General features: G+C 35.3%; 2 protein-coding genes across 2 annotated transcripts in view; one reads left to right on the top strand and one right to left on the bottom strand.

Moving 5' to 3' along the window:
* The first annotated feature begins 850 nt into the window (after window positions 1-850).
* CPG20 (cuticular protein glycine-rich 20) lies at window positions 851-10,767 on the top strand. Its single transcript, XM_028170841.2, has 2 exons — window positions 851-909; window positions 9,790-10,767. Exons 1-2 carry the CDS (start codon window positions 892-894, stop codon window positions 10,249-10,251), a joined length of 480 nt encoding a protein of 159 aa, XP_028026642.1. The 5' UTR covers window positions 851-891; the 3' UTR covers window positions 10,252-10,767.
* Window positions 10,768-13,517: 2,750 nt separating this feature from the next.
* The window catches only part of Chsy (Chondroitin sulfate synthase), a 99,028-nt gene continuing 89,867 nt past the window's right edge, over window positions 13,518-22,678 (bottom strand). The window contains exons 5-6 of the mRNA XM_089736292.1: window positions 20,462-20,663; window positions 13,518-19,362 (exon numbers count right to left, since the gene is read on the bottom strand). Coding sequence (XP_089592418.1) covers window positions 18,152-19,362; window positions 20,462-20,663 — 1,413 coding nt within the window. The 3' untranslated portion in view covers window positions 13,518-18,151. The remainder of the gene's footprint in view (window positions 19,363-20,461; window positions 20,664-22,678) is intronic.

The raw sequence follows: 22,678 nt of genomic DNA, 5'->3' as shown, positions 1-22,678 counted from the left end.
GCTATAACTTTACTAACATTTTCAATCACACCACCACCACCCTGCCTATTTCTGCCGTGAAGCAGTAATGCGTTTCGGTTTGAAGGGTAGGGACAGCCGTTGTAACTATACTTGAGACCTTAGAAGTTATATCATAGGTGGGTGACGCGCATTTACGTTCTAGATGTCTATGGGCTCCAGTGACCACTTAACACCAGGTGGGCTGTGAGCTCGTCCACTCATCTAAGCAATAAAAAAATAAAAAAACACTATTATTCGAAATGGAAACATATTAAATGAAACTACTTACTTAAACATGATATTTTTAATCGTTCTTTTAAAAGCCAAAAAAAATGTATAATATATTAGGTAATTGAATTACCTGGTGAAAAATTCTGCATGCACACTGTTTTTTGCGGTTTTTTTTAGAAAATTTACCATGTAAAGGCAAGAGATAAAAGCTTTTTATTTTATTTTATTTCTTTATTATGTAAACAGACCAAAATAACAATAAAACTAGCTGCAAATACTAATCACTCATGAACATTCTTCATCTTACATGGCTGCAAGTTACAGAAAAAACAAAAACTGTGATGGTTTTGGCGCATTAAACCAACAAAGCAACCGATACTAAACTGTTCAATGCACATTCTAATTTTATTCTTTACGAGTATTTGACGAAAAAATTCCTTACGTGAACCTCTAAACTCATATAGCACTTACCGAAACCCTTGACCCACGTAAACCGCAGACCCTCATGAGCAGCATTTCCTATTCCATGCCATCTCCAGAGGTTGCACAACCTAATCCTTTCGCTGCCCCACCCCGTTGCTCATCACTATATATCCAACTGAGCCATCACCGAGACCACATTGCTTCGTTAACAACCGAAGTGACACACCACCATACACCATGAAAGCCTTCGTCGCGGTAAGTGCAAGTGCAGTGCAGTGCTAAAGTTTAAAGTTCTGCAATCAAAAGTGCGTGATCCCGCGTTCCGATCTCTGGATTAATTCCGTAACGTGCGCGCGTTTGATTTCTGAACTAAATAATTTTATTACGTATTCATAAAAATCGCATTAAGAATAATAGTAATTTTTCAAATCTCATTATCCCTCTCTCACTATGCACATTGATTTCCGAACGTTTGTTTTACGTCCTTTTGGAAAAAAATCGATTTCTCGTTTGAAAATAATTGAAATTAATCAACAGTATCTATCGATAATTACGTATTAACTCATTTGAATTTTCCAAAGGGAAAAAAACTTAAAGTCAATATCTGTTTTAATTTTTATTTTAATCATAGCAATCTATACTAAATATATTAAAAACTAGCTGACCCGGCAGACTTCGTAGTGCCGCAATCGATAAATAAAAGATCTAAACTTTTGTATAAAATAAACTTAAAACAAACAAAAGGAATCCGTCCGACGGGGGACACATCAAAGGAAATACAAAATTGTTATTTATATTGAATTCCGAGCATATTCATATTTATTTACCTTTTAAACCTTCTCTGGACTTTCACAAGTAATTCAAGACCAAAATTAGCTTTAGCGAGACTAACGAACAGTAATTCATTTTTATATAGAAAATATAAGATGGAAGAAGTTAAAAATTACTTGTCTGTTCGGGAAATTCTAGAATAATTTTCGAAATGACTGAGAAGTGTACATTATTTGTCCACTGTGCAATTAATTTTTAAATATTCTTTTATAACAGCCCGTTTTTTTTTATAAAATCCAACGACTCAAAAATACTACTTAAAGCAGACCTACTAAAGAATATTAAAAGCCTACATAAATTATTTTGATCCATTAGTAAGAATCCAACTGTCAATGTTTTTTTAGGATAAACTTTGAAACAAATAAACATTCGATATATTATGAAAAACCTTTTAGCGCGTACACACTAAAATGATTTGGTAGCGCTCTTCAAAAAGAAAATTGAAAGTGTCAAATTAAATTGCCGGCAATATTAAAATATGTTACGAAAGTCTCCGATCTCAAACTCAATTTTTCAAATAATAAATAATTACATATTAAAATTTCGTATTCCATTACGTAAACTTTAAAATTAGAAATAAAGACGCGTATAAATAAAACAAAAGTCAAACGAGGTGTTAGTATAAAAATATGAATAATCCGAAGTAAATATAATTTTATACTAATACATGAATTCATATTTCAATGATTATTATTGTCATCATATTTTTACATTTGGATCACTACTGCGTCCTGTCTAATGCCAAAAACGTGCAATAAGCACATACGTAGTGTTACTATGAATTTACTAAATGTATAAAATTCCTAAATCCTAAAAATACATTTTTCTATTAAATTCCATAGCAATAATCTATACTAATCTATACTAATATTATAAAGAGGAAGGATTTGTTTGTTTGTTTGTTTCGAATAGGCTCCGAAACTACTGGACCGATTTGAAAAATTCTTTTTCCATTAGAAGCCGACATTGTCCCTGATGAACATAGGCTACTTTTTTTTATTTTTTTTATTTTTTTTTATTTTGTTAGTTTCATGTGTGTTTTAATGTTTCCGAAGCGAAGCGAGGGCGGGTCGCTAGTATATAATAATTTGAATAATAATAGTAATTTGATTTGAAACGTAACAGCTCAGGCATTTCGAGAATTAAATAAAAAAAAACCGTCTGTATTTACGAACCTATTAAAATAATTAGCATGGTCAATATAACCCAACAACATCAAACATTCAATATTTGTAATAGGCATAATTAGACTCACTTACATAAAACTTAAACACTCAGTACAAATATTAATTACAATTTTCAACTCAAGAAACTCCCACATATTATATTCATTTCAAACTTACTTCAAAACATTGAAGAAGTAAATTTCGCTCAGAGAAATGATAATAATATATCAATTTTACTATCTCTATTTTCTACCGCAACTAGAATGTCATGATCTTAAAACTTCGAGGTAAATTATTTTAAAACTGAAACCAACAAAACTTAAAACAATTCAATCAAACGTTCTTAAAATTCCAATGATTCAAGGAGATCTCTACTCTCAAGCTCTGATAAGGACTGAACATCATGTGGACTATGAACATTACTTTATGATAAATGAAAAAAAAAACACAAAAAGAAATTAATAATTATTATCAAAACATTAAAAAAACGAACAGCAATCCTAGATAAAACTATAATAGCTACATCATTTTTTGCGTCGGGAACTAAAAGTATTGTAGCTAAAGTACTCTAGATCACCTAGGGAAATCAGCCTTATTGAAAAAAAAAATCAAAAAATACGTTCCATATTCCATTCCATATTCCAGCGCTTACAACAATGCCAATTGGTGGGTAAAAATACTGTGGCAGACACAAGATACGTCGTAATAACGTGAAAGTTAATGTCAGTGGGATTTTAATTAGAAATACAAAATTATGTGTGTGACTCTGAGAAGCTTCGTGTTTCGAATAAATTATTTACAATTAAATCATTAAAATACAATTAGAATATAGTTTTGGTTAAAGGTAAAAACAAAAAACAAAAATTTACATCCCAGTACATATATGCGAAAGCGAATCCCGTTACTAATGTTAGCAATTAAGCACTCCCAAAAATCATGAATATCCACACACTCCGAATCAGACCGAGTAGATCAGAAGAGTCATTAGAACCTTACGTCTATACTAATATTATAAAGAGGAAAGATTTGTTTGTTTGTTTGTTTCGAATAGGCTCCGAAACTACTGGACCGATTTGAAAAATTCTTTTTCCATTAGAAGCCGACATTGTCCCTGATGAACATAGGCTACTTTTTTCATTTTTTTTTTTTTTTTGTTTCATGTGTGTTTTAATGTTTCCGAAGCAAAGCGAGGGCGGGTCGCTAGTTTCATATAAAGCAATTTCACCTTTGACCTCTGACCTTATAGCCTCATGCACTTAGCGTAACGCAACGCAATAAATGTAAATCAACGCATGTTGTTGTCTTGAACCTTCGTCGAGTAAAATATCCTCTATGGTAAAATCTAAAATTCAACCACATTCCTTTCTGCTTAATACAGAGTATTAAGTAAAGCCACAAACCCTGTGCCTGATGATTAAATTAAGGGTTTCTTATTTAAATAATTGTAAATAGACATGCTTTAACAAAACCGACTTCAAATAGAAAAAGAAAAGATATCCCAAAATAAATTAATACACACTAAAAACAATAATCATCGAAATCGGTCGGCATGTTACTAAGTTATTGAATTATTCATCTATTTGTTGCTCACGTACTTAATGCAAATTTAAGCCTTATATGGTTTTCTCATGGATACCATTATCAGAACTGGGCTAAATTGAGAAATGGCACTACACGGGAAGCCTCAGCTTTCTAATAAAATAAGAATCATCAAAATCGATTCACCCAGTCAAAAGTTATGAGCTAACAAACATAAAAAAAACATACAGTCGAATTGAGAACCTCCTCCTTTTTTGAAGTCGGTTAAAAAGTAAATGAAGAATCCATATAACAAATGAATTAACTATATTATTTTGTTTTTATCACACCAATCCTAAGCTCCGCATAAAATACCATTGAAATGTCGGCGGCTCATCAGTACCAGAACAAATAAACCAAGATAGACATAGGCAGGTAAAATTGACAAAGATAGAGATTGGTACGTCAAGACAATTCTTCGTGAAACACTGCTAATAGCCATCTCGATTAACTAAACTATAGGTAATTCCAAAAAGACGTATGAATCTGTTACAAAACCAGTCGTTAAGAAATTACTATTAAATAGGGCTTAAGAATACGGGTAAGTTAGCAGTGACGTAAACCACTTTCAATCAGTGTGCTTAGTGCGAGTTTTTTAAAGTTCTCGATAACATAAAAGTTAACTCAAATTTGTATGGACCTAGACAAACGGTCCAACTCCATACAAATTTGACTTAACTTTTACGTTATCGAGAACGTTAAAAAACTCGCATTAAGCACACAGATGGGCCTTTGGATCGTCTGATTTCATTGGTAACAACAAAAATAACTGCTAAAACATGGTTAAAGACGAATCCATCCACAGACTACATAGACACGAACGCGCTCACAAGTACTCACATCCTCTTCTTCAATAATATACACAAGCTTATAATTATTATTATGTCACAGTGAAATCACGGTCTAAATACAAGTAAAATTAACATAAACCGTTATATAAATTTAACAGATTCATATGAAAATAACACTTTCTATTTTTTTATTTTAAAAAAAACAAAGTCTCTATTAAAATAAGAATTAAAATTTTTTGATTTAATTTTTAATGTTATTTAATGTAGAAAATGCACAAATTTTTCGAGGTAGGCTGAAAGACGACTAATGAATAAATATCTTTGCATCGTTGAGAAATAAAAGTTGCATCTTATGTCATTAATGGAAATCGATTGGCTACGAAGTAGGTTAAATTCCAAAGATCGTTGTTTAAAATGCATCATCTAAAAAGGAATTGTAGATGTACTAGCGAGGGCCAGTGATATAAAGCTTCTCAATCAAGAGGTTACAAGTTCAACACTGGGCACAAACCACACCGTAATGTCTCAGTAATGGTGCGTTCAAAATATCCCGAATAAACGCCAAAATACCTATGGTATCTTTCAAAAATCGATATCACACAATAATAATATGTAGTTCAACGCATTAATTTGTTCAAATTCGATTACAATCGTTACATTCCGATCACGACTATCCGATTCTAATTCTAGTGTCGCTTCGATTTCGTAATCGATAGTAAGCTCTAAACGTGAAGTTTATGAGGAATCGCCATTCTGAATTTTTATGAGATTGTGTTTAAAAAATAAAAAAACAAACAGTTGCATATTGTTGAATTAAGACTAAGATAATTATATATTTTGGGTACTTAAAGAGTCTTCCAAGTCCGCGAAAACTGTACAGTATTCCAAACGTCAGAAGCAATATGATGACAATAAAAGCCGTAAAAGTAGTTGTATCTACGAATCGCGAAAACCGAACATAAGCATTTATTGAACTTTAAGATATATTCATGTATGTACATGTAAACAGTCTCAGAGCCCAATTATTAAATAAAAAGTTTTTATAAACGTTTTATTTTTATAAATTAGCAGCCGCTAATCAAAGGAAATATTCCTTAATACTAATCAACAAATAATTAGAAGAACTGAACAGCTTCTCAAAAAAAAAAAAAACCTATTAGTGTAGTCGTGGTTTAAAGGATAAGACGCCCGGTGCATTCGTATCGAGCGATGCAAATGGACCGGTGTTCGAATCCCAGGCAAGTACCAATTTTTCTAATGAAATACGTATTCAACAAACGTTCACGATTGACTTCCACGGTCAAGGAATAGCATCGTGCAATAAAAATCAAACCTGCAAAATTATAATTTGCCAAATTACTGTGGTAGATCGTCTTGTAAGCCCGCAGGGATAGGTTCCACCGTACTGACTATTTCTGTCATGGTTAAGCTGTTTCGGTCTGAAGGGTGGAGCAGCCGTTGTACTGTAAAAACTAAGACCTTAGAACTCAAGTCTCAAGGTGGGTGGCAGCATTTATTTCATCCACCCATAGCAAAAAAAAAAAGTACATTCCAAAAATCCAATTTCAAATCAGCTGTATAATGATGACAGTCGCTTTTTTTTATTCCTCATTGAATGCAAACGTATTTTCGGTCAAACAGCCACTTCAGAATAATCACATTACAAACAACATCGTGAAAGTTGAGGTTCGAAACGAGTCGACGTCTTTAACGATAAATGTTAATGATGCGAAGTGACCGCAGACTAGACGGTGAACGGTACCGCACTACGCAAACGAATAGCTCTCGATAACTAAATAATGAATTTGACTAATAACTATGTTTACATAAATTTAAATCTGCCATTTGTAGATAGTTATACTACTACTTATACTACTGGTAGTAGGACCTCTTGTGAGTCCGCACTGGTAGGTACCACCGCCCTGCCTATTTCTGCCGTGAAGCAGTAATGCGTTTCGGTTTGAAGGGTGGGGAAGCCGTTGTAACTATACTGAGACCTTAGAACTTATATCTCAAGATGAGTGGCGCATTTACGTTGTAGACGTCTATGGGCTCCAGCAACCACTTAACACCAAGTGAGCTGTGAGCTGGTCCACCCATCAAAGCAATAAAAAAAAAGTTTTAATATAACTATATTTAAAATAAAACTAGCATCGAAAAACTTCCACAAGCCTTTGAGTATTAAATAATAATAATAAAACATGTTATTAAGATCATTCGCGTTTCTACTAAACAGTTAATTGTGAATCATTAATTTTAAATCGTACAACATGAATAGTTTAAAAAGATCTAGAAAAATCTGGAATCGTGACAACAAAGCTAACAAAGCAACAAGTTTCACGGCGCTCATAGAAATAATAACGATTTGAGATAAACAGTTCAAAGTTGAAAGTAATGGCGGAGCCGTGTCTTCCGCCCGCGTCCGGATGTGTCGTAACAGATGAAATCGAGGCACACTACTCGTGACTTAGTCGTACTATCAAGATCTGGAAACGCTCCATGTTTCCCGATCCCTCCGTAGTGTGTGTGCTAATATATTCGATCCTGCAATCTATAACTCGATACACTAGGACCTTTGTAATCTATTTGACCGGGTATAGGACGGGCAAAGATCACGTTCCCACGGATACACGGCGCTAAAGAGCTTACATAACTCCACGAATCCCTTTAGACTTTCACTGGTGGATTAAATTTTTAATTGTGACATTTCTTATAATTATATACTTTAGCTGTATTCATTTAAGATTCAAATTTTAATATGGCCACAATGAATGAGTTTTTACAATTACATTTAAGTGGGATCTCTTCTTCTAGCATTTTGGAAAATAAAGACATCCTTTCAATATATTTTTTTTTTATATAACCGTTACAACCCTTTGAAATTATGGTACGGAGTTACCGCAGTCCATAGATATCAGAGCGTTAATACCGCCCGACTATTTATTAAAAGATTGGGCATTCAATACCATTAGAACCGCTTTCCTAGCCTCTCAGAAATAGAATGATTAATCGATACGACCCACAACACTTACGCGGACATAATTATTTATTTATTTATTTATTTATTTATTAAGTCGCACCAACAAAGTGATCATCAATACAAAACATTGACAAATTGACAAAAGTTAAAAAAATAAAATAAAATCACATCAAAAGAAATAGACCAGTGTCGATAAGTTTTAAAACCAAAAAAAATAATAGCAGGATGAAACCCATTAGAAAAGGAAATTTATATAATAAAATATTATAAAATTATATTGTCCTCCTTTTCTAATGGGTTTCATCCTAATATTATTTTTTTCACTTTTTATTATTTTCAAAGGCTTCTTTCTACCCTGGTCTAAAATGAATACAAACTTCGAATTATTCCGTCTAAATATTATAAAGCACGCGATGCTGTGATGCCTTCGAATCAACAACAATTGTATTATGCAATATTTGTTCTTGCTTTCCATTCTCCTTTTATTTAAATTTAAACATCAAATGAAATGTAAACGATGCAATCATTTGGGATTACGTTTTGTGAGGCTATTAACTTACTTTGACCATTTGAAATCCAACAATGTCAGTACAGTACAGTTGAGTAATAGTTCAGACTGAAGTTAAGTGAATCGTAATTAGTACGAGACCTATTCCTCAATTATTATTATTTTTTTGCTTAAATTGGTATACGGCCCACCTGATGTGAAGTGGTTACCGGAGCCCATAGACATCTACAACGTAAATGCCCACCCACCTTGAGACATGAGTTGTAAGGTCTCAGTTTTAACAGTACAACGGCTGCCCCACCCTTCGAACCGAAACGCGGTACTGCTTCACAGCAGAAATAGGTAGGTAGGGTGGTGGTACCTGCCCGTGCGAACTCACAAGAGGTCCTACCACCAGTAAAGTCCATACAGTGGTAATATAAAAACCTATTTTCGTGACTCTTAGTTGGTTTGGGTCTGGTGTGGGTAGCAAAGGCATCGTGAATTGAAAGCCACCCCCTCCAGAAATTATGTAGCACCTAGGAAACCTAAAAAACTTTGACCATCAACTGTAGTATAAATTTTAATAAACAAAATAACCGTAACCGTCTCCAAAATAAATGAGAATATTGTCAATATAGTCGAAGTCATATGAGTATCCATTATAATAACTCCAAAGATCAGGTCAGATCTTGGTAACATTTAAATTGGACCAAATAAGAAGCACCAGTTTTCATACAAAAATCATGAAAATCGTTTCACCTCCTTTTTTAGAAGGCGGTTAAATGATACAATGCAATTTGTGTACACTTTTCTACGATAATTTCACACATGCCAAAAAACAGTTATGAGAATACAATTTTAAGCCTTAATATCCAAATCATAAGGTAGACTGTTCCTTGAACAGAGTAGCAAACGTCAAAGTCGATATTAGCTTTCAATAAATCTCTAGAAATGAAAGTGAAATTTGTTTATTTATTAGCGTTAACAGATGACATGACATGGCTTTGTGACAATTACATCCGATGATTTTACCTTCTATTCAATTTTAGATTTTATCTATGAGATTCACGATATTCATTATATTAATAGTTCCATATTCATATTCATATTCGACGTATTCATCAATGAATACATTATATTGATAGTTGCGTCTGTCAGTCTTTTGAAAAGCTGTTGATTGCTCTTTTATAAGTTTCTAATAATTTAGAGGTTATGATATCTAAGCATTTGACCTACGATTTAGATTATCAAAACACTTTTTAGTTCAAACAGTTTTCTAATAGCGTAATTTTCCAACAGTGCATAGCCCTTGCGCTGGTCTCCTGCGCCTACGCTGAAGCTCCCGGTGGCTACAACTACAACCGTCCCTCCGGTGGTGGAGGCTTCAGCGGTGGATTCAGCGGCGGCCTCAGCGGCGGCGGTAGCTACCAAGCCGTTTCCTCGGGCTACCAGACCTCAGAAGGCCAGAACGTCGACCCTCAACTCCTCGAACAAATCCGTCAGATCCTCCTTAAAGAAGAAGCCTCATCCTCATCTCACGGTGGCAGCGCTCCTTCCTCATCTTACGGAGCACCTTCATCATCCTATGGCGTACCCTCAACTAGCTACGGTGTCCCGTCTGCCCGTGTTGTAGGACTCCAGCTTGAAGGTGTCCGTCAGGCCATCCAGGTCGCTCAATACGAACAAAGCGGCCACGGATCTGGTGGTTCCGGTGGATACCCCGGCCGCGTCCCCTCCGGTAGCTACGGCGCTCCTTACTAAGACGGAATTCAAGCCCGGACCGATATTTGATATTCAATTTGAAGCAAGAAATCAACTATGATAAACATGAAAAAAAAACCTCTTCGATTAAGGACGTTGATTGTCAAATGCCAAGTCACCACGAATGGTTCGGGCATCCGATTATTCGGTTGAATTCGCAACATTCTCGAGGACAGCCGAATGTTTTAACCAATGGGCCGGCAGCCACGTACAATGTAGGTGATGCCGGCGGCCGCTGCTTGTCAACTCTTCGGCCAACGCTTGCGACTGTGCACGCACTCGGGTGGGAACGTCGCGGTGGCTAGCCAGTCGCTTGTATTTGACAAGTGTCAAAGCTGTCAACCTGACAGTTTGAGCACTTGTCAAAACAGAAACGAAAGGTGAAGTGGCTCGCCACCGGGCGTTACTCATGTCTTGTAAAAAGTATACATTAAGTATAGAATAATTTTTGTATTATATTATGTTTTTTAATGTTATTATTTACAAAAAAATAAATACATTTTGACACCGTTACAACTTTATTTTATTTACGTGCCTTTTTGAATAGCTACGTTCTGCTTTTGTATTATCAATAGCTCTTCGCTTAGAAAGTCAAGTACCGTATATAGCATGTTGTTAACAAAAACAATAATAGCGGTTTGTCTGCTCGTGCGCTTCTGTCAAACAAAAGCCTTTTCAATAACTACTTAGCCAAATACATTCTGTACAATTCAACCATGAAAATTCATTAAAACAAAATTGAATGAATACAAAATGGAGGTACATTTATGTTCTCGGTTAATATAAAAAATATCGGATTATTTGTTGTTTGTTATTTGTATGTTGGTTTCGTTGTTGAGGGAATCTCTATAGAGCAAACTATGAACCTTACAAAAAAAACGATGATTCAAGCCTTTGAATTTGTTTTACCGTTAATTTTGATAATACGAACAAAATATCGTTTAATAAATTAATACTCAAAGGTTCTTTAAATAAAATAAATAAAAAGAAAAGGTTGATTAATAATTTTATGAAGATTGGTGAATTAAAACATTTCTGGTGAAAAAATATTTTTATTTTGGTACTAGTGGTAGGACCTCTGGTGAATCCGCACGGGTGGGCACCACCAACCTGCATATTTCTGCCGTGAGGCAGTAATGCGTTTCGGTTTGAAAGATGGGGCAGCCGTTGTAACTACACTTGAGACGTTAGAATTTATGTATATCTCAAGGTGGGTGGCGCATTTACATCATAGATGCCTATAGGCTCCAGTAGCCACTTAACACCAGGAGGGCTGTGAGCTCGTTCACACATCTAAGGAATATAAAAATAAAAATAGTTCTGTGAGATGGATGTGTGCGAAAGCTTGAACACTTTATTTTATGAATGCAGGATTACTGGTGGCCCGGACGCCATTCCAGTATCACCAGGACAGGTGGTCGCGCAAAAGCTCAGCCAGGGGAGAGATTCAACCTGCGATTCGTAGCGAGCCCGATATCTGTATTACGAAAGAATCCAGTGCATCTTTGTGTGAGCGTAGCCTCCATTGTTTGCTTGCTAATTGCATGCGCTTGTCTTGCGCCATTTATGACATTGTTTCGTTCGCTCATGCTTTTGAAAGTGGGTAAATTGTTGTTACCAAATTTGACACTCCGTTTTTGTTTTGAATGAAGATGAAAGATTGCGCGCTTTTGAATTAAGTTCGGTTGTTCTTAATCTGTTCGTTTTGCAAGAGTTTAATAGGTATAATAGGTTCTCGTATGATTCTGGTTCATGAGGTTCTCAGTGGGTTGTGATTCCGATCCGGTGGTAGATTTTCCAAAGCACTGCTCTTGCTAGGGCTAGCGTTAGCAAATCCTCTCAGGTTGAGACCGTGAGCTCACCTACCCGCCCGGGCGTAGCTGGTATAGCTCCCTAAGCTACCAGCGAATAGGTAAAAAATAAATAAAAAGTTTTGGGGGTCTCTATATTAATTAAAAAATATCTGATAAGCTTACGCTCTATATAGTGCTTGCATTGAACAATTAACAGTCTATTATCACTAGAGCAGTCGGTGACCGAGAACTTATATCTCACTATACTGAGACAGTAACTATACTGAGACCTCAGAACTTATATCTCAAGGTGGGTGGCGCATTTACGCTGTAGATGTCTATGGGCTCCAGTAACCACTTAACACCAGGTGGGCTGTGAGCTCGTTCACACATCTAGGTAATAAAAAAATAAAATAAAACAAGAACGGCGAAGCCTATTGTATTCTAAATTCAAGTAGCAACCGTTGTTTTTGAAGTATTCGTAGCCTAAAAGATAAAACGCCTGGTGCGTTCGTATCGAGCGATGCGGCTGTGCCGACGTTTGAATCTCACAGGTAAGTACCAATTATCTTATCAAAATCGTATGTAGCTCACGTTCACAAATGACTTTTGACTTTTGAAAGTCGTCGTGGCCTAAAAGATAAGACGTCCGGTGCATTCGTGTTGAAGCGATGCACCGGTGTTCGAATCCCGCAGGCGGGTACCAATTTTTCTAATGAAATACGTACTGCATAAATGTTCACGATTGACTTCCACGGTGAAGGAATAACATCGTGTAATAAAAAGTGAAACCCGCAAAATTATAATTTGCCTAATTACTGGTGGTAGGACCTGTTGTGAGTCCGCGCGGGTAGATACCACCGCCCTGCCTATTTCTGCCGTGAAGCTGTAATGCGTTTCGGTTCGAAGGGTGGGGCAGCCGTTGTAACTATACTGAAACCTTACAACTTATATCTCAAGGTGGGTGGCGCATTTACGTTGTAGATGTCTATGGGCTCCAGTAACCACTTAACACCAGGTGGGCTGTGAGCTCGTCCACCCATCTAAGCAATAAAAAATAAAAAATAAATCTTAATTGACAAATTTTGCTTTATTACTAGTGGTAGGGCGTCCTGTGAGTCCGCACGGGTAGGTATCCTGCCTATGCCGTGAAGCAGTAATGCATTCCAATTTAAAAGACGGCGTAGCCGTGGTATTTTTTATTTTATTGACATTGTTGATGCTGTGGGCTCCGATTACCACTCCAAGCCATGTGGCAGAAAGCCAAAAAGTCACACAAAAAAAAAAAATTAACTCTACATTGTTGTTTTTTTTTAATTATTAGGTATCGTTTACATTGTCATTGTGTATCAGGTTCTCAAGTACATCATACTGAAACCGAAAATAATACCGAGTTTTATTTTTTGCGATATATGTAGTTATAGTACTTACTGATTTAGTACCTATTCATAAATAAAATAATAAAATCAGTTATGCACAAAAATATATTTATTTTCATAATAATTTCAATTACTTGGATCGATTTACCAAAAACAAATAATCACATTTCTCTAATACAGACGATAACACAAGAATTTAATAATAAAAAAACTGAAAATATTCAAAATAACATTGACATTTTCGAGTCGACAAGTTTCGAAGGAAATTTAATATTAAATAGTTAACATATTGTACAGAGTGTATCGTTTTGACAGCGTAGATAAGTAAGTCTTTTAAAAAATAAATATTTACTTTTAAAAAATAGATATGAAGAATACGTTACGCACAGTATACTTAATAACTAGGCTCTAAGATTTATTTCATACTAGCTGACCCGGCAGACTTCGTAGTGCCTCAATCGATAAATAAAAGACTGATCAAGGGACACATTTAAGGAAAAACAAAATTGTTTGTTTTTATACAATTCCAAGCATTTTCATATTTTTTTCACCTTTTAAACCTTCTCTGGACTTCCACGAATGATTCAAGACCAAAATTAGCCAAATCGGTCCAGCCGTTCTCGAGTTTTGGCGAGACTAACGAATAGCTATTAATTTTTATATACAAAAAAAAAACAAAAAAAATAATAGTAGGATGAAACCCATTAGAAAAGGAAATTTATATAATAAAACTAGCTGACCCGGCAAACGTTGTTTTGCCATATATAAGATTTCTAGGGAATTTCTAGTGTACAAAAAAAAGTAACATTGTTAGTGTGTAAGGATGTGGTAAATGAGTGAAAGAGGCATGTAGCGCTGTGAACGATTAGGATGTTGCTTCACCTCGACACATACAACACTTCAATCGAACCGTTATATTGGCGGTAACATGTACATCAGTTGTGAACTGCGACAAACTTTAACTTATACCAGAGGTCCCGCAGTAGTCGAAATTCGACTATAATTAATTGGAATTATAGGTTTGTACACTATTATGATTGTATTTTATAATTCTATAATCACAATTTTCGCCAAGACTACACTATTAAAATTTTAACAAAGACAAACAATATTTAATCTATTCTCAATTTGACAACAGACGTCAAGAACAAAAGTTTGACAATAAATAGTATGCATGCGTGTGTGCGTCGAATACATGGTATGTAGTGTATGTAATGTTTTCTTTATTGGTTTAATGTATCTTTTATGCATTATTTTAAAAAAATATTAGCATTGTGCACTTCTTCTCTATATTCTCTATAAGTGTGGAAAATTTCATACTCCTGCGTCCGCGCAATTTTCGTAAAAAGGGATACAAAGTTTTTGCTTCACATATTAATATATAGATAGGCAGTTCTATAATTCTGCCAATTCTGTCAATATTTATGCAATTCAACCTCCGAAACTGGTCGACGTAAATGAATAAAAATGCTTTTTCGCTACTTAATACTAAACGATTGGCACTTAGTGAGCACTTTCGTAATAAATGTTTTGTAATTGTTTTATCTTATTATAATTTAATCTGCATATTTTAATTTGTAATTTAATTAAAATACCTTAAGTAAGTATAAGTAATATCGCCTTAAGTTTTTTTTATTTTTATTTTTCTTTCCTTCAGAATTCACAACCAGAATGTGAGTTGTTGAAAATAATTTTAGGGCATATTCGATATGCATATGTGTTTAATTTATGTTTACAATTAAAAAAAAAACATTTAATTTATTTACTTACACTACAAACAAAATTGTAACAAAACAATGTTTTATCAACACAATCGTTTTACTACAACTTTTTCATTAATTTTGCACTTGTTATAAAATACCTATACACGTTTTAATGCAATTAACATTTGGAATAAATTAAAAATCAAATTCAAAAGACAAGTGCAAAACCTATTTTCGATAAATCTACATAAAATTAAGAAAATTTGTTTTTACTAATTAGGAACAAAATAACAATGTACAGAAAATGTAAAATTATTCTATCTATATTTATAAATGCTTTTACTTGAACGTAGTTCGATTTACAACTTCATTGTAAATCGAACTCGCATTCAAATACGATAAAATCTATATTCGACTGACAATATCGACGAATTGCAGCTTTTAAAGAAAATTATAAAATTATTATGTGTAGAAGAGATCAAAAGAACGATGCACCAGAGACAGACATTTAAAACCGTATCTATCATAACACAAATTTGATTTGCGGTTGGGTACTAGCAGAAACATTACATCGATTGCTGACGCGACCGAGAAAGGAATAATGAATTTATTGGATAGAACATCACAATTAGACGGATATGAAAATAGATGATGCGAATGACCGTTCCCGGATCAGGAATGACTGGAAGCCTTAACAGAACATACTTGGCTTGACTTGAAATCATACTTGACGTTTTAGTAGCTTCGTATTACAGGATCTCGCGCTACCTTCAGAGATCAGTGTGCATAGTGAGAGTTTTTTAACTTTCTCGATAGCATAGAAGTTAGCTCATATAATTTGTATGGAATGGGATCGTTTGCGTACGTTTACCGCTAGGGGCGCTGTTCCAACTGCATACTAAATTGGGTTAACTTTTACGCTATCGAGAGCGTTAAAAAACTCGCACTGAGCACACTGAGCGCAAATTCCTGTCTGTTCAATTTCAACGCCGTGTGACGTAAAAATTAATGAAACATTAATTTTGAAACATGATTTTTAGTTACATCTTCGCTTTCGGTTAGACTTCATTAAAACATTCCCAGTAAAAGACCTATATTATGCAAAAATGTAGCACTCTCTCCCGCTACTGTTATTCATCACAGCGATGATACATGAGAGTCAGAAAGCCTGAGAGGAAAAGTAGTTTCCGTATCGAGAACTCGATACATTTACATTACAAATTCGATAGATTTTCGGGCTTGACCTATAGTTTTTCTCTCTTAATGAGGTCGCATAGCATTGTCTATAAATTGTTTAAGTGGAACTTTTCCGGGCAGAGCGTTCATGGCCGTATTCCAAACGATTAGTCAGTACTCAGTACATGAGAATTACAAAAATCAAATCTCCAATTTTTATATCAAACTAAATCACATCATATCTGACGAGCTGGAAAGATACTTTGTTTATTGACTTCGTCGACTACGATCGAATTAGTCATCGTGTGCCTTATGAATATCAACAGTGTTAATTTTCAACAGGCATAGTTTCGGCCTTCAACATTTCCTAATCATTTATATAAATCGCCTTGCTAATTTGAAATAGCTTTAAATTTAAGTTTCTATACAAAAGCATATAAAAAGCTAATTACGAACCCGTCACTTATATATACAGCTTAACTGTAAACAACTGTTCATATTTACATGTAAAGTATATTTTACACAAACTATTAGGGCACAGACCAGCTCAGTCTATCGGAGCGGACAATATCCGTGACCAACCAGCTGGGGATGTATTGCAAAATTCGCGTCTTGTCGAATTCAAACAGCTTAATTAACAAACTTGAACCTTTGACTGGACTGTCCTTATATTGACGCCTTCCCGAAACATCCAAAGACACATGACTCGTTGTAAGCTAGGGCTGCGGAGGCACCGGGTAGAGGCGTGTCAACAGCACAGGGGGCAAAGCGCCCGTTGGAGGACAAAATATCCGTTTTTATTTACTTTAAATTAATTCTTATACAACACAATTGAAACTTCAAAATAAACAGTAACGAGACGTTCATTAATAGGTCATAAAAGTTATATTTGTGTGTTTCAAAGCGAGTTAATTTCATAAAGAACAGCTTGAAACATTTTAAAATACTCCATTAAAAATTTATTTTATTAATTCAGGAAGTCGCAGCGGTCTCGTATTGAAAGGAGTTCGAATAAACGTATCCGTCGGAAATCAAAAAATAAATAAACAGAAGTGATAAAAAATTAGAAACTGATTTTACTAGACAAAGCATTTTTTTTACGATTTTTTCTAGATTTTTTTAGAAATAATTCTAAACCATCGAACGTGTGAGGTGAGTCTAGTCACCCCCTTCCCTCTACCACAGAACAGATTATATTAAAAACATAATAAACTTCCAAAAGCTTTTAACATGATTTTCAGAGTGAATTAAATTAGCTCATTCAGTTACTTTCTCCACACTCAGAGGTTTACTTGTAAAACCGAGATTTATAAAAAGTTCACAGGATTTGTCAAAATTCGTTTTGATGTCTATATTATAAAAAAAGCCCTCATAAACAAAATTTACATTCATGAATTCCAGAAATAACCAAAACATATGACATATTTGCATTTCATGAAGAAAAAATCGGCTGTCATAGAATAAGGCACATGAATAACAATTAATTGACGCTGTGACTTGTAAGCATTTATAGAAAAATAAATTCCTAGCGAGTCATTATGAATTAGGATATTTTACAGTAACTCTAACAGCACTATACTTAAAGATAGTTTTATTTATTATCAAAAAGGCAACGTGAAAGTTTATGGCCTCTGCTACGGCGATTATTTCAACTGAAAAACGATTTTGATTACATAATTGCTTGTTTTGTTTTTGAGTTTTGAGTAGCATACCTGTCTAACTAGCTTAGGTATGATCTGATATCCGATTTGGTAGTAAACTAGGATCCCATTTATATAGCACACAAAGAGTCCCTCAAAACGATTCTAAATACCTAACTTTGACTGCACCTAACCTAAGCGACCCTGTACTACCTGGCACCTTTCTCGTTCTTTTCTTTAGGTTTCTCTTCCACCACTTCCGCTTCCGCTTCCGGTTTATCTTGTGGCGGCCACAGGACATCAGGGTGGTTTAGCATATAATACGCCATGTGCTTCTCACTGCCGTAAGTCGATGCCTTGGTTCCCAGGCACATCTTGAACTGGCTCTTCTCTAAATTTTTATCACAGTCAACCGAATGGAATATATGGACTAGAGTCTCGTCAGCTATCCTGTACACAGTTAAATTTGATTTAATTAGCGTTTCAAAAAGCTGCACGTCTTCTAGACCCCAACCCTTAATGTTCAAATCGAATCCCCCTATCCGTTCGAAGTCACGTTTATAAATAGCTAAAATACCAAAACCGTACTGCCTGAAATAGCCCGTATCATCAGTTATTTCCCGGCTGTACTTCAAGTTCGCCAATTCTCTGTCCGTTCTCACTGTTTCTTCGTCATCAATAAACTTCTCCAATTCAGTGTCCACAAACAGAGTTTCGCCTTTAACTTTATTATAATCATCACCGTTCACTACATCTGGATTGTACTCACTAAACACTATTGGGAAATAAACTTGGTTATATTTTATTGTGTTGATTCTGATTCTACGAAGGCTCTCGTGGTTGAACATCATGTCCACGTCAATGAAGAAGACAAGGTCGTCGCTATCGCAGAGCTTGAGTCCCTCGGTCAAGGCGGCTCCCCGTGAAAACATATTCGACCCCATTTTAACTATTTGGATGTCTTTCCCGTACATCTCGATATAATAATTAATTAGTAACTCTGTGTTTCTATAATCTAGTGGATGTTTGCTATCTAAATAAGCTACGACAATTAGAGAGGCAGCTTGACTGCTTTTTAAAACTATATCTTCGTAGTTCTTCATGAATCTACCGAATGTCTCTTGTCTACCGGATAGGGGCAGAACGAAGTGTATTTTTCTGTCATACACCGGGTACTCTTCAGAATCATCACTATTCCACTTCAACACCTTGGGTAAGTTGTTCTGGATCTTCTGAAGGCCAGTTTCTAGAGCCTCCTTGACTTTTAATTTACCGAAGTCCAAAAAGCTGCTCTGTTGAGCACTGGACTCGTCAAAGTCCTCGTAGTCGTTCGGATATAATCCATTCTCAGTCTTTTCTAGTATGGCTGGATCTTCAAATGGAGGCGGATCTCCCATTGGTAACTCTCTTATCTCCATACCTGAAAAAATTGTTTTATTTTTATTTAAAATTTCTATTTATTATGTGTATTAGGTTTTTATAAATAAGGTTATTTTTATTGCTTAGATTGGTGGACGAGCTCACAGCCCACCTGGTGTTAAGTGGTTACTGGAGCCCATAGACATCTACAATGTAAATGCGCCACCCACCTTGAGATATAAGTTCTAAGGTCTCAGTATAGTTACAACGGCTACCCCACCCTTCAAACCGAAACGCATTACTGCTTCACGGCAAAAATAGGCGGGGTGGTGGTACCTACCCGTGCGGACTCACAAGAGTTCCTACCACTAGTGATTACGCAAATTATAACTTTGCCTAAAAATAATTTTGCAAAAGGTTGCTTTATATCAAATTCAAACTATTTTGGCGTAAATAAGTATATATACATGCGCTTTTGAAGAAGATATTGTAACCTCAGACAACATTACGTATGTTTTCTATCAGTCTCCATTTTGGTCACATATTTTTCTGGTCTCTGATTTCCTAACCTATTCTCCTAAATACGGTTGCAGGACAATTTCTAAGCCCGCAGGTTGCTAACAAACTCTTGCGAATCAACATTCCAATACACATAATGAGATCGCCTCATAAGTTAAAGGGGAAGTGGCCTTCAAATTCTACGTATGTATTACTAAGCCTCTGCAACCGTTTAACATATCATCTGGTATGCTTTTTTGACTACCTAATATAGCTCACAACTTTTTTTGGAACAGAGTTCCTTATGGGACGATGCGAGGGGGTACCCTAACCGAGAAAAAACGTCCGTAACCTAAGATTTTTATTAGTAACGCACACAGTGTACGACTTAACTTTGTAATAACGTACAAAAAATAAAATTTTTTTATTATATCTGTTTTATAAAACATTGTGAATAAAATAAAGTTGATAACTTTGTAAAGTAGTTTTTTATTTTTATTTTTATCAATAAAAAAATTATAATAAGAAATGTATACCCGAATAATGATTTTCTTTATACCTCGAATAGAACTTAAAATTAATATTTTTATATTATAGAACTTCGTTCCTATCCGGTGTTCCACGATACCACACATCTTTTTTTTAAATCACAAAATCCTTACCTGTAAACGACTGCTGCAAATAAGCATGTCGTCTAACTGCGGCTGTCATTTTCCTTCCTCTGTATCTCCTGTACTTCAACAGCAGATCCAAGATGTGATCGGCTCCGTGCACCGGCTGGAGCCTGGTGTATCCGTACAGAAGCTCGTTGAAGTCAATCACACGTCCTCGTTGACGAGACGGTGCATTAATAATCTCCATAACCTGGAAAAATCAAATACACAAAAATTAGTTTTTATTTATTTATTGCTTAGATGGGTGGATGAGCTCACAGCCCACCTGGTGTTAATTCGTTACTGGAGCCCATAGATATCCGCAACGTAAATGCGCCATCCATCTTGAGATATAAGTTCTAAAGTCTCAAGTATATAGGTAGTTACAACGGCTGCCCCACCCTTCAAACCGAAACGCATTACTGCTTTCACGGCAGAAATAGGCAGGGTGGTGGTGTGGTACCCAACCGCGCGGACTCACAAAAGGTCCTACCACCAGTAATTACGCAAATTATAATTTTGCGGGTTTAATTTTTATTACACGATGTTATTCCTTGACCGTGGAAGTGAATCGTGAACATTTGTTGAGTACGTAATTCATTAGAAAAATTGGTACCCGCCTGAGATTCAAACCCCGGTGCATCGCTCAACACGAATGCACCGGACGTCTTATCCGTTACGCCACGACGACTTCTAGTTTCAGTTTTGGATTAAATTAGGAATTTATTTGTACCCTGATTGCATAGCAATTTTTTTTCAAACCCAAACTGAATGGTAGTTGTTTACTTAGTATTTACGTGTTAGTTAATAAGACTAACCGGTTAATATATATAAGACATATTCAGGGGGCACAGCGACTTCTAAAAATAGTCAATATCCATTTGCATTGGTCCACCTTCATCTATCCTCGTCTACTATTCATAGCTATATGCTGTCATAAATAACTAGCAGATATCGAAAAAGTTTCGCTGACTCTGTCTTTCTTAAATCTGAATATTTTTATGTATATATAAATCCAATGTATCGATTGCACTACAATTTGAATTCACGAATAAAACATAAAAACAAAGCTATTCTAGTTGGTTATTAAAAATCAAAAAGGCCAAAAGTCAAAATAATAACGATAGCACGACAATAGCATTGTACTTCAATTAACCTTTACCTTGTGTGATAAGAAATAAAATATCTAAAACACAAGAGCGTTGTCGCGTTGTGCCAATCATCTTACACCCAAAAAAAAAAAATTTAAATCCGAAATGAAATTGAGGACTTTTTGGCGACATTTTCTATTAAGACCTATAATGGAACAGACATTCTTTATTAAAACAGTCCTAATACAACAGTCTCAAGAAGAGTAATAATGAAGGGGTGGGTGTAACATCAGATAAGCATAACTTTATCGGTCAACTTGCTAACAAAAAAAAACCCGGAATATTATTTGGGCCTAGCCTCATAGTTTTTGTGACAATCTTGCACTTGTCGCACTATCTTAATTACTGAACAGCAAGCAGGGCAGAGTCCGTCAATTAAATCCTAAAAGATCTTTTTTATTCCTGACTTCTATTCATCCCCAAACACCGCTTACATTTATCCCGTAACAGAGTTCGGAGGTAAGATCCCCTAAGCAGCTTAGCCAACTAATAATATCCGTCATTATCCAAGTCAGATAGCACAAACAATGTCATTCATCCTTCAGTCTAATTCAACTAAAGTCATGCATCAATTTGAAAAGTGGTAATCTAGTGCTCAAAAACCTATGAAGGTCTCAGCCAGATGTATTTACATTTACATGGCCTATGTTAGTTTTAGATACTTTGAGTTTTATTTCCAATACCTATGCATGTCTCCATTCATAACTAATTTTGGTTTTATTTTAATAACTCAGCGCAATATCTCCATTTGAAGACCGAAAAATTATTCAAAAGCGACTTCCTCATCAGTCTGATTTGGATCATGAAGCATTTTAGCGATGTTAGTTGATTTTGTATCGACACTCTTCATGACACGCAACATTAGTTTGGCCTTATCTGTCTGTGTTATTAAATTTAAAATTTTTCTGTTAAAGTACGAAAATTCACAACATTTTTAAGCTATTGCATAGCTTTTATCGCGAGCCTTGAGCGCGGCGACCGAATCATGAAATTCCGTAACGAAAAAAACCTAACACCCCTCACTCCGCCTACCATGTAGTTCGCGTTCAACACATTCACACGTTGCGCTTGTGTA

This window comes from Bombyx mandarina, chromosome 21, assembly GCF_030267445.1.
Source record: "Bombyx mandarina strain Sakado chromosome 21, ASM3026744v2".
Classification (NCBI taxonomy): Eukaryota; Metazoa; Arthropoda; class Insecta; order Lepidoptera; family Bombycidae; genus Bombyx; species Bombyx mandarina.
This window is presented reverse-complemented; position numbering and strand designations above follow the sequence as displayed.